The sequence below is a fragment of the Buteo buteo genome, chromosome 20, assembly GCF_964188355.1.
Source record: "Buteo buteo chromosome 20, bButBut1.hap1.1, whole genome shotgun sequence".
NCBI lineage: Eukaryota > Metazoa > Chordata > Aves > Accipitriformes > Accipitridae > Buteo > Buteo buteo.
Window position 1 is genome coordinate 15,164,406 of NC_134190.1, and position 13,168 is coordinate 15,177,573.

General features: G+C 40.4%; 1 protein-coding gene across 1 annotated transcript; it reads right to left on the reverse strand.

Annotated features, from left to right (window-relative positions):
* Window positions 1-7,069: 7,069 nt before the first annotated feature.
* LOC142042424 (ovalbumin-like) lies at window positions 7,070-12,608 on the reverse strand. The gene is made up of 7 exons (XM_075052306.1): window positions 12,441-12,608; window positions 11,759-11,809; window positions 11,042-11,170; window positions 10,240-10,357; window positions 8,873-9,015; window positions 8,540-8,695; window positions 7,070-7,465 (listed from the first exon to the last, which is right to left on the reverse strand). Exons 1-7 carry the CDS (start codon window positions 12,606-12,608, stop codon window positions 7,070-7,072), a joined length of 1,161 nt encoding a protein of 386 aa, XP_074908407.1.
* Window positions 12,609-13,168: the final 560 nt, after the last annotated feature.

Sequence of the window (13,168 nt, forward strand, 5' to 3'; positions counted from 1 at the left end):
TTTAGACATGAAAGGATTTTAAATGTCCCCAAACCTTTAAAAGGACTTCAGGAGATACAAGAATCATGGGGAGGAGAGGGGTTTTGATTTTGAAATCTGAGACTTTTTAAATTCCTTTGGAGGTCTGATGTAATTTTTTTTAAATCTCTGTGTGACTTAAAGTTAAAAACTGTAAAGAGGACAGGGGCATAGAATCTGAGAAAATAGTAAGGGTGCTTAGTGACTAGATACATGAACTCTTCTGTCCTAAGAAGGACTGTCTTCTCAGTGATGCCTCTGTCATAATGTAAAAAAAATATAATAATTTGTATGGATTGCCTAGACTGGTTATAACAGATTTTGGTTTGTGCTATAACAGATTTTTATGTAGGATAAGTTTGTATCATCCTGAAATCTCAGATAGTTTTTAAGTTTAAGAGGCATTAGTTCTTTGGGTATCTTTTTTTCCTATAAACGGTTGGTTGAGAATACACGTGTCTTTATTTTGAAACAGAGTAGATAGCTATCTGTTATGTACCTCCTACGAGTAAGTTTGCAAGCCTTCCTTTGCCAAGCAATCCTTGCTGACATACTCTTAACAGTATTTAAAACCTTATGAGTTGCCAGAGGGTGTGGTGAGGTTCCTGTATAAATATTACCGAGGCAGTTTGCTCCACACCTGCAGAAAGCAAAGGTGTGGTGAAATTTGACAATACTGGCACAATTCATCATTCTTTGCTATTACGTCTACGTGCTTTGGCTTAGACACTGTAATTAATAAAGGTAGTGTTTTTCCTGAGAAATTCAGCTCTGTTAAGAAGCGCAACACTTCTGAGAAAGGACGGATCTCTGTATCTGAAAAGAGATATTTTATCTGTTAATGAATATGCAAACTGTTTTCACATACGCAAGGGTGCAGTTTTCCTTTGAATGACTCAGGCAGTGAGCATTTTTGAAGTATCCCAGATAGCAGTTAACAACAAAAATATGAAGAGTGGCCTGAATTTCTCGATCATGACACACAGTACTGCGTTATGAGTAATGACGTATGTGTGGGTTGTATGCACTTTAGCCGAAACTTGTAATTTTTCCGAAAAAATCTCTCAAAGGGTGTAACTGTATGTCAGCTGCATGAATACTGAATCAGAAAGCTGATCCCTGCTTTGTGTTAATGGGTGTTTCCCAGCCTGCAGTGCTATAGTGCAAGATCTGCCATGTTGTGGGATGAAGAATGTCAATATCAAGTCAATGTATCTTCAAAACACGTTTCTAAACAAAAGTGCATCCTAAACAGGAGCCTTGTGCTGATGTGCAAGAGTAGGGTATAGAGGAAGGGCTCTCTTTTAAGAAACCCATTTAAACATTTGCTATTTTTTCATACACCTTGACTGCAAATATTCTTGCCTGGTGGAATGACCAGGGGTTTCACAAGACAGTTTGTATTTTCAGAAGTTTCATCAGGAGAATTTCCCTGATACTCATTTGTGGAAGTGTACTGGAAATCTTAGCTATTCACTGATCTGCTTGGCACCTTCTGGCCCTTCAGAGTTTCACACTTAACTGGTTAAGTGCACATACAAAGGCAGTAAGCCTTTGTCCTGGAAGAGAGTAACCCCCAAAAGGGGGCTTGGAATGGAATTTCCCCATCAGACTGGCAAGGACCTTGAGTGAGATGGAGTGTCATTAGCATCATTTGAACATGTCTCACCAATGCCTTTGCCATTGCAAGATTCTTCTGTCTTTCCATCTCTCAGGTTCTCTGCCTGTTGCACTAAAGAACACAGTCTCTTGAGACCTGACATCCTTTTATGTGGTTCAAGTTAGCAAGCTTTTCATAACAATGACCAAGTAGAAATTAATGACAATACACGAGTAAGACAAGGTGATCTCTTCCTTTCTGCGCTCAGACAAAATGAGATGGAAAGTTTTGATTTTGTTCCTCAAGCTTTTGTGAGAGATGCAAAATAGTGAACTTGCAGGGTATTGCACTGAGGACCTTCTTTTAAAATATCCTGGTGATCATCTGCTCTTCTTCACCAAAGCATTTCCAAGTTCTTTGGACCTGCCCTTTCCAGTTGTGATTCAGCTGTATGCAGATCTTCATGGCTCCATTATCTTTTGGACTGCTATTTGTGGCTCTTTTAGCTCTTACAAAGCCAAAAGTAGAACTCTCTTTGTGTAGTTTAAAACTAGCGTGATTGTCCCTTTCAGCTGCTTTAGACTTCTTTCTTCTTGGTCTACCTCCCTTCATTTTCTAGAGCTTTGGCTTTATCTTCTGAGGCTTTCTTAATATCCCTTGCTTCTGTGGTTGATAATTGCTTGCCTGGGAACATAGACAGACCAAGCCATAGACCAAGACTCATTTGAATTCAGTGGTATAGAGGCAACATCAGCCTAAGTTAGTAGAGTACGTGCAAGGAGAGGCAGAGCATGTGCTCCCTGTTTGTGGCTGGAGGAATGGGCCCTCACCACACCTCCTGCAGATGCAGCTGAGATGCAGCGTGGACTTTGTAGTTGATGCAGCCTTATTGCAAAGCAGATGATCCCTCTAGGCACAGAGTGACAATGCTCTCCTCCCACTTCCTTCCTTTGTCTCAAACCTTCCTCTCCCTGACATTTCTCCTCTTAGAAACAAGGCTTGACCCCAGCCCTGCCCTCTTCCCTCACTGCCCCAAGAAGTAGATAGAGATTGCTGGAAGGAAGGAGGGTAACAGAGGGCATGGTGAGGGTGGTGATAGTCAGCGCCTTGGGGAAGGGGAGTTACTGGATAGCAATGATGTGTGCGCAAGGGAAATGAGGCAGAATGAAAGAGAAAAGAGGAAATGCTCTTACACACAGCCCCCTGAAGTTTAATGACTCCTCCATTCCCTTTTTCCACCTTTAATTCCCATATCTCTGCATTCCTTACAGGAACTCATCTGACAACTCACTATTCTTCCACTCCATATTGACCTCTTATCAGAGCCACAACACTGGAATTTTACCTGTGTGGCTAAGAAGTCAACCTTCCACTAAGGATTTGCTCACCTCCAGGATCCTGTTATCTATAAGGTGCCACTAATAGAAGTTCATTGTTTGCCTGCATTGATTTTAGACTGCGGGTTGCTATTGCTAACATTTAGAAAAAGTAGGAAAGTGCTGTGTGAGTTGAAAAAATAAAAGCTCAGAATTAGTTTGGAATCTTTTTTTCCTGGGAGTAGCATGCAATTGTGAGCACTGCTTAGGATTTATAGTGGTGTTCTATAGATTTTGGTTCTGAGAGGGTTAAAAGTGAGGAAAGACAATGAGAGCTTTGTGGGCTGACCATAGGAGAATCAAAATGAAGGAACTGGTGGGGCTCATTCTCACATGTGGGCAACTCTCATTTGGTGAGAGAAAGCTAAGCTGGCTGGCTGGCTTACACTACTTCTACATTAGTGAGATTTGGATTTATGTTTGAAGTTAAATCGGTCAGAACGTTGTGGATTCTCCAACCTTAAAGATATGCAACATTTGACTCGGAAGGGCCCTGAGCAACGTGGGATATCTTTGAAGTTAGGACCAGATGACTGTCAGCTGCCCATTCTAACCCAAGTTACTCTCTAACTCTGTGAACTTCAGGAGACTGATTTTTGCAAAAAGCCTGACTTTGTTCAACTGAGCAATATTACTTACATTCTTACACATTTGAAGAATTAGGACTGGAATAAACAGTAGGGCCCCAGGGTCAAATTCTGTCTTCTCTATGGAATTTCATTACATTAATTACCTCCCCATTGTAAGACTGCAGGCAAGCAAACAAGTGTGGCCTTGTATCTGCACAACTCACTAATGCTTTTAATTAATTGTGTCTCTTTGCACATGTGAAATTACTAATATATATGGGGTGTGGTGGTAGAGCAGTAAAAGCCTCTTATGACAGGTCCTAAAGCTGTGAGTCTGAGCCTTCTTCCATACTTTTGCTGAAAGAAATACTAGTGGTAAAAGAGGGGTTAACCCACCTGTACTTCATGACACAGAAGAGAGCCAAAGTCTCTGGGACATAGTGCTGACTATTTTGCTTCTTTGGGGCTGGAGAGAAGAAGCTGTAGCCTCCTCTATTGGCATAAAGGAGAGGACTTGTTCCATGCTGGGTGGTGGAGGTCTGATATCTGTCACCCAGCTTGGGGGTACATCCAAGCCTGTCCTTTAGAGCCCTGCTCTTTAGGTGCCTGTTGTTACAGAAGCTACAGTGCCTCAGGTGTGGAAGGCTGTTGAAGTTTTTAGCTCTTAGACAAATATTTCTCTGTCTGAGATTTGAGGACTCCAGCATCCATTCCTTAGTGGGTGTGTGATTTGCTGAGTCCCAAAATGGTTTCAAAGTTTTCACTCTCTGAAAACATAGGACTGAGAATGCTTTTCCTTTTTTTTTTTTTTTTTTCATTTGTGTATTAGAGATGGAGGGACTGCACAGCTGGTTAACAAGTGACTACTGAGCACAAGCAGATGACTGCTCGCTGCTGTCCTGGCAGAAGTCAGCAGAAATCAGGAGGCAGCACTGAATCTACCTGTTTACATACATGACCAGATGCACTTTGTATCTTCCGTTTGTGAAGGAGTATGTTTTAATTGATAAGAACTACAACAGCCTAGAAACAGTGTAGGTTTAGAACAAATCTGCTCAAAATTAAGTGTCCTGAGGATTTTAGGTGCCCTATTTCTATGACCAGATCAACAGAAACTCCAGGACAATAGTAAACACATTGTTAGCTCTCTTGCAATAAATTTCCCCATTTGTTATCTCCTGACCAGCACTTGACTACGATACAGGAAAGTGAAGGAAAATATTTGAACTGTTTATATCCCAGTGAAGGTGGTGTCATGTTTTCTTCCTTCTTTTTCAAGATCATGTTTGCTACCAGGAAATTATGCACCCTACGTTCTGCCAAAGTATGTTATCTTGAGGGATGGGAGGGGAAGCCAAAAAAGTAGAACAAGCAAAATACTGTGTGGTGGAACTGAAAAAACATTCCACCACAGACCACACAGCACTGGTGCCATGCTGTGCATACTGGAGTCAGGAAAGACCATAGCATTTTTGCAGTAACATCACACCCCAAAACCCTTCTCTTTGATTCTTCTGGTACCTCTCTCTGACAGTTCCTCACAGGTCTGTCTCATTTCTTCCTTCAGTGACAAAGGGAAGAATAGTTCATTCCAGAGAGAAACCGTAACTTGCCTTAGACATTGCTTCTTTTAGCATGATTATTCTCTTTAGTTACAAAATAAGAGTCTATAAAGCTTTATAAACACAGCACAAAGATAACTAGAAAACTCTTTCCCATTTCCTATTCCCATGTGTTCTCCAAGGCAGTGTTGTGTCTCAGTGGGATGTAGATTCTGCACGTATCCAGCTGCCTTCCAAACTGCTTATCAACTCCTGTTTCAGAGAAACTAGATGAATCATGGTTTATGCTGAAATCTGGCTAGTTTGAGTTGCATACATGAGGGATTATGGCTCATGCTGGTCCCTTCCTGGCAGAAAATTGGTCTCAATATTGTATCTTAGCCCAAAGTTAGGACAGACTTTCGTTCCTCGTTTCTCTGTAAGAAGTTAACCAACTCTGATAAAAGAATCATAGAATCATAGAATATCTCAAGTTGAAAAGAACCCATAGGGATCATCAAGTCCAACCCTCTGCTCATTGCAGAACTACCTAAAAGTAAAACGTATGACTAAGAGCATCGTCCAGACAATCCTTGAAGTCTGACAGGCTTGGTGCCGTGACCACTACCCTGGGGAGCTTGTTCCAGTGACCAACCACCCGCTCAGTGAAGAACCTCTTCCTAATGTCCAATCTGAACTTCCCCTGACGCAGTTTCATTCCATTTCCTCGTGTCCTGTCGCTGATCACCAGAGAGAGGAGATCAGCACCTCCCCGTCCACTGCCCCCCTTGAGGAAGTTGTAGGCTGTGCTGAGGTCACCCCTCAGCCTTCTCTTCTCCAAGCTGAACAAACCAAGTGACCTCAGCTGCTCCTCGTAAGTCTTGCCCTCGAGGCCTTTCACCCTCTCGGTCGCTCTCCTCTGGACACACTCCATAGTTTGATGTCCTTTTTATATGGAATCACCCCAAACCGCACACAGTACTGGAGGGGGGCCGCAGCAGTGCAGTGTAGAGTGGGACAGTCACCTCCCTTGCCTGGCTGGCTATGCTGTGCTTGATGCACCCCAGGGCACGGTTGGCCCTTTTGGCTGCCAGGGCACGCTGTTGACTCATATTCGACTTGCCACCAACCCAGACCCCCAGATCTCTTTCCGTGGGGCTGCTCTCCAGCCTCTTTCCCCTAGTTTGTATGTATAACCAGGATTACTCTGTCCCAGATGCACTTGAAATACTCCAAATGAAATGCATTTGCTTAAACATGTTTTTATTATGGTTAAAGGAGCAAAAGAGTACATCTGCAAGATCCATTACATATGGATACACAGAAAACAATTTGAATAGTAACATGCCATATTTGGTCATGATGATTGAGCCAAAAAGATTTAAGGAGAAATATGAATTGTAAGATTTCTATAATGCATCTTTAGAAAGTGAGAAAGAGCCTTGCAGTATCGGGAGCAAAAAGAAAAAGCAATTGCCTTGTCAGAGTAGGAATGGTTGTGACAGTTTAGAGTTTAATCTGGGAGCTTTTGAGTGACTAATTCCAGTGGAGTCACCATGAATCTTGGGCATAGAGAAACCTGGCTTAATTAGAAGGCTGCATTTTTTTCCATAAAACTTCTGCTGGTAAATGGGGTTGTGTTTTTTCAGTGTGATGATTCGACACTGTTATAATTAACTTGCACCAGGAACATCTCTGTTCATGCTCGTGCTTTCTTTGGGTCCAATTGTCATTCCCTTAACTCTTCATCCATGAATATATAATATTACTCTGCAGAAGGGAAAGGCAAAGGGCCTCTGTTTTCATGGCATAATTTCTCTGACTTAACTTTTTTCTTTTTAAATAGAGCCTTCCGGTTTTAGACAATATGGATGAAAGAGAGAGTATGTGTTTCTTTATACCCTTGATACTGCAGTGCTTTGGATCTTGCTGTGAGGGACAGAAATTCTTTCAACTTTCTTCTTTTTAAGGGGAAAAGCATCTGCCAAAGAAGAGGATGCTGTTGGTTGGTTTGTGCTTGATCAAGAAGAGGAAAGGGTGGTCAGCCCTAAACTCTTCAGAGACACTTGTAACCTCCATCCCACCTTCTGTTGAGCCTACCACCTCACTGCCTGCTTCATAGATTTCCACAAATGCCTCATGGACAGCTTTAGATATCTTCAGGCTCTCTGCTGAAGAAATGCCAGAGAGATCGGCTGATGAGCTGAACAGGTCAGTCACACCCAAGGCCATTAAGACAGATGTGAGGTTATATTTTTCCTCAATCTTCATGCGGGGGAGATACACTTTCATTTTCCTCTCTTCCATTGTAGTAGAACTGATCCACTCTATGAGTTTTTCAGAGGTGATTGCACTCTCAAGCTGCAAGAAGACAAGCAAATGAGATCTCTGGGATGACAGCACAATTTCCCTTGTGGCAATGCAGTATCAGTGGTGGGTTTTTTTCTCTTTGACTGCTCTTGGCCTGGCACTTTTTCTATGTGTATACAGATTAATGTATCTAGGAGAGGAAAGCAAACTATGACTCTTTCTTCTCTGCTCTGTCCTGCTTTCTATTTCTTTAATAGGCTTACTGACAATTAATTTTCTTAATGAGATGGCTACTCAGCAAATTTGACCTAAAGCTCTTCCCTATTCATTTTCTTTTCTTGCGAAATATATTCCAAAAATCATTCTGTGCTTTTGAGTTGTAAGCTCTATCTACATTTAAGACCTCCAAGTAACCAGGTATTAATGGTAACCAATTACTAATACCTGAACTATCAGTTAGTACTGAGGAAATTTAGCTGTGTTCAAATGCCTGTTCATTTTTATAATTTAGATTCTTTGAGTTAGTGTACAAACATCTCGATGAGCATTCATTTATTACATAACTTTTCCTATTCAGGCTAACTACAGTCCTGCTAATGACAATATCGCATGCCTGTTTTCTGTTCATATCAACAATAGTATGTCATGTACATTTTATTTCCTGAAATTGCTTTAACCATTCCCGTACCCCTCATATTCAGTTTTTAGATAGTTTAATTTTTGAAGGTATGAAGCAAGTGTGCTGAGCAGTGCCAAACCAAACAATAATTACAACTAGTAAAGCCAACATGAACTTCCCAGGAAGCTCCTCAGTGTGCAGGAATGGAGATACAAAGCCCTTGGAGTTCAAGCTGCTGGAGTAGCAGCTGCTTAGCTGAGCAGAATCTGTTTTGCAACGATCAATATTTAATCCACTAAAGCAGTTCCTTTAAGCAATCCATGCTCAGCACAAGCTATTGCAGGACCACTGAGACAGCTGCGTGCTTCTATGCAACAGTCCTATGTTGCCAGTGTTCATATCTGTGCTGATGAAGTGTTTTAGGATAACTTAATTGTGAAGGGCTTTGCAGCACCTAAATTTCACTGTGTTTATGGTTTTCTGAAACCCAAGTGCCAGGGCCATACCTGCTCCAGGCCAGAGACATCATCAGGCAACAGCACCAACATGCTCAGCTGCCCGCTGGCATATGGAAGTTCCAGGATCTTCATTTTCTCAGAAGCCATCACTGCCACTTTAAATGAACCAATCTGATACATCATCTGCACAGGTTTGCTTTCTTGCTGCAAAACCAAATAAGATAATATAGTTTTCACAATGATTATTCGTAGAGTGTAGAAATGTCTACTTATGGTTAAAACTACTGATTGCTCCTGTTCAGGAAGATTGTATAACTACTTGTCTGCTCTCTTCATAAATTCTAGAAGATGACACCTTTAAGGTGATGTATGCCCATGTACCTCAGTCACTCTGAAAGGCACCTCCTGGGTGTCTTCATCCTTAAATGCTTTTTCCCACACTCCTTTGAAGTAAATGGCATTGACAAGGACCATTTTGGTCTGGGGATCCACAGAGCTCGGTTGAAGGATATTTTTGATCATTCCTTTAAGAATGCATAGGAAAAGAGAACACATGCATATAAGACATCTGTGTATAACACATCTTACTTGACAATCACAATCTTAAATGAAGGGTATAGAATTTCTGAGGAGGAGGGTGTAGGGCAGGGACATTGTTTTAGTTTTGCAGCTGTAATCTTGTACTTCCGAGGTTGATTTGCTCACTGCTGTTGGCAATAGCTGTTGTATCCCTCTCTGTAAAGAATTATAATGAGAGATAAAAGACCCAGAGGTTTACTTGTTACAAAATGAGTAAACCTGTATATTTTGTGAAAATGGGAAGGACCATTGGAACCCAGGATGGTCTCCAACCCAAACAGTAAACATAAAGAATTCTTGCTTCAAACCAAAGTTGAAAGGAGATGTCTATATAAAGAAGGTAGCAGGACAGGGAACCAGAATTTTACTCTTTCTTCTTATACTTTGTTCTTGTTTATTCTGCAGTCCTTATGCACATAGCAAGCTCCTCCTTTAGTCCTTTCCCACCAGTAGCTTAATCATGGCCTGGTTTTCTCCTTCAAACATGACACCGCACCAGAGGTTGTGCAATTGTGAATATTTTTATTTCAGTTAAAATTCAGCATCTTTTATCTGTGTTTGCTGTTCAGGCCATGTGTTTCAAGCATGAGGGAAAGGAATGTTTTGAGGGGGCCAGGAAGAGACTGAAAGAATGGAGGAACCACATGGAGATGCAGTGTGGTAAAAATACCACTTGTGGTATACCTCTTTCTATGCATTTCATACACCTTCCTACCATTCCTTAACTCTGTGGTTTTCCATTGCCCTATACCTGTTAAGATTTCTCGAGTACCTTATGACTGCATGCCCTACTCAACAGGCACAGAACTCTGGGAAGCTTGAGGGCAAAGCACACTGATCAAAGGATATCCAGATTCTCAACATTAGTGTCAAACCACTTGTCAATGTGTATAAAACATGCTCTAGTGCTGTCCCTTTCATCAGGACTGGAAGTATTACATACCTGCAAAGCCCCTAAAGATATAGAAAGTTTTCTAAAAGGATGTGTCTGAGGAAAAAAAAAATCATTAAATGATAGTTCCACATCTGGGAACTGATCTACTATCCAGGAGAAGGAATAGAGGGAGAGCTTTTGGGTTTTTTGTCTCCTGACTTAAGCATTCTCATATGCTGTTCAAACATGGTGGCAGAAGGGAAAATACCTATACCGATACTTGGTTTGCTCTTACCATTTGTCTCACTTTCAACCCAGGAATTGATGAGCTCTCTGGCTTGTTCTGCAGCTGTTTGAAAGCTGACACTTTCTAAGCCTCCTTTATACAGTTCCTTCACACATTGTAAGTATTCCTGCAAAGGTAGAGCATGCAGTTTTCAGATCAGAATGTCAAAGGATTTTGCAAATATGAAATGTAACACTGAAATTAAGAGATATGAATAATCTGCTCATTAAGGCTCATCAGTAACCGATTATTTTAGTTCATAAGCATCTTAAAATTTGACATTCATTGCTTCAAGCAAGAGTATATGCTCACACTTTTTAAAATATTTTCCAGAACCAAGTTTCATCCAAAAATGGCATTCATTTCAGTTGAAGTATGGGGGTTTTTTCATGTTGCCCACTTTTTAACTTTTTATTTTGCAATGGTATTTTCCTTTAATTTCAAATTAATGTTCCTTTCAATGGGAAAGCTTAGAATATTTTTGAGAACCTGAAGTTATTTTTCAAGTTTATTTTACAAGTTGAGAAAACAGTTGGAGTTAACTATTTCCAATAAAAGTTACTTTTATTAATTATACCTTGACATGATTGGATCATGACTGTACTTTGCACAAACATCTTTTTGGCTAGGCACATTTTTTCTCAAGACTGTAGAGGGTTAGGGCTGTGATAGAAAGAAGTCATGAATCCTGTCTTCTATATGGAATAAAATTTCTTTAGCAGAACCTAGACTTCTGACAGTGCTTTTGCATTACACAATGGTACAGCTTTGACAAGGAAATACACTCAGATCAGATCTTAGAGCAACTTACCGGTAGGATTGGGTATGTCTCTTCGGCATAAAGTCTACTGGCAAGGCTGAGTGAATAATTGTCACTTGGTTTGGTGATTTGGGTGAAGATATCTTTAAGTGAAGTATGGATGCTTACAGATGTGCCACACTGAATTTTTGGCATGAATACAAATAAAAAGATAGATGATGTTATTCTAGTTTTAGTACTTAGTAGGTTTTTCATACTATATGAAAGATAGAGTAGTTCAGACAATTCTGCTTACAAAACTTGTTCATCCTGTATGTCTTGTTTCTGTAACTACACTGATGTAGTTTTCTAAAAGATACATTTCTGTGCTGTTTTTCTACTGTAATTTCTTCATACCTCTCTCAGGGGGACTCTTAATTACCCGCTACATTAATCTACCTCCAGCAGATCAGATAGGCTTTCCTCCATTCCCAACCAGTCCCATTTAACCAGTAACATCCAGCTACCTTGCCTAAGCATACCAATATCCATAATTTTCCCTATTTGCCAAATATTATTGTGCTGGGTTTCATCTTATGCTTGTTCTGAATCCTCTGTTACCTCCCTTCTCTCTCTGTTCTTATGAATGAAGTGTTTCCCCAACTGCTGGATGCAGAGCACGAGCTGCTCATCAGAGAGGGGTCAGAACTGCTCAGAGACTGCTTTGTCTGCTAGATTTTGCTCCCAGGAGAAAGTGGCATAGAGAAAGACATGAAATTATTTCTGTACCTGAGATTCGACAGTGTCTCCAAATCCTGTCATTTTATCAAAGTGAAGGACCTGTAATTGAAAATAGCAGTAGTTGAAATAACAGGTATGACAAAACCAGGTTATGCACTTGAGATTAACACATGATATTTGAAGTAAACCTATTGGCTAATTGAGAAGCTGAATGACTCAAAAGGTGCAATCCATCTGTACCATCTGCAAACAGCTGTGCCTAATGTTGCCATTTTAGATGCTCTCTTTTTCTATTGAACATCTAGAAATCAGCTCCAGTGTGCTATTAATAATAACTTTCTTCCAGGTAACAAGCTAGCCACTCTCTATGAAGGAAATGAGAGCTGGAGGAAACTCATGTGAAACATTTTGCAGTCTGGAGACATATTTTCTCTCTCTCCCTGGAGATTTTATCTACTTTCTTTACTCTAAACAAAGGACCACTTGAATGTGGTGTTCTCTTTGAGAATCCTACTGCTAACAATGATAACATTAAAATTTAAGACCAGTTTCAAGATTTCTGGCTGATGCATTTGTTTAACACTATGGGAGTTTGAGGTGGCCGCAGCTTTTGATAACTCTGAATCTAGATTTTTTAGCCTCTGAGCTATGCAAGGGAGATTATCATATAATTAAGTACTATGGCTCTATTGAGCAGCAGTAAGGTTTAAATCCTTAACTGTAGCCTCACCTTATCTATCTGAGTCCTGGTGTTTTCTCTTGCACCCAAGTAGACCATGGACAGAGCTGAAATGATGGTCAGGGGGGAGTAGAAGATGTTCTCGTTGACATGCTGGACTTTCAGCTCCTTGAATACATCAAAACAAAATTCCGTGCTTGCTGCACCAATGGAGCCCATTGTGAAACCAGTATTGTCTAGAGGAAACAGCAGAAGTACAATGAAAAAGTAATAATGGAATACCATACGAACACAGCGCAATGCACTTTAATAGTAGTTTTTAGGCAGTGAAATATAAACAAGTAGTTTTGAAGTCATTCTGTGGTAACATGCCTATTGTTATGTTCACCTCTCATGCATGTTAAAAACTCTGTATTCATAAATCTATTTCTTGCTGCGTTTGTATTCCGTTGCCTTTCTGGCAATAAAGTTCCTCAGAGGTCTTAAATCTGTATGTGATTTCTGTTTACCTTTTCAAAGCAGTCAAACAACAATTGCCTGTACTTATTTTCAGTCAGTGAAGGCTAGAGTTCCTTGGTACTTTGTAGTACCTTTGAAGAGAACAAGAAAATATGATCTGTCTGATATACTTGCAAAGCTGGGAATTCAAAGTGCAAATTTTAGTAGACTTGCTCTAGGTTTGGACAGCTATAAGTAAAAGCAGAGGCTGGCTGACTATTTTTATTTTCTAAAAATAAATAAGTGCAGTAAAATATGTATTTGTTGCACAGTACTTACTG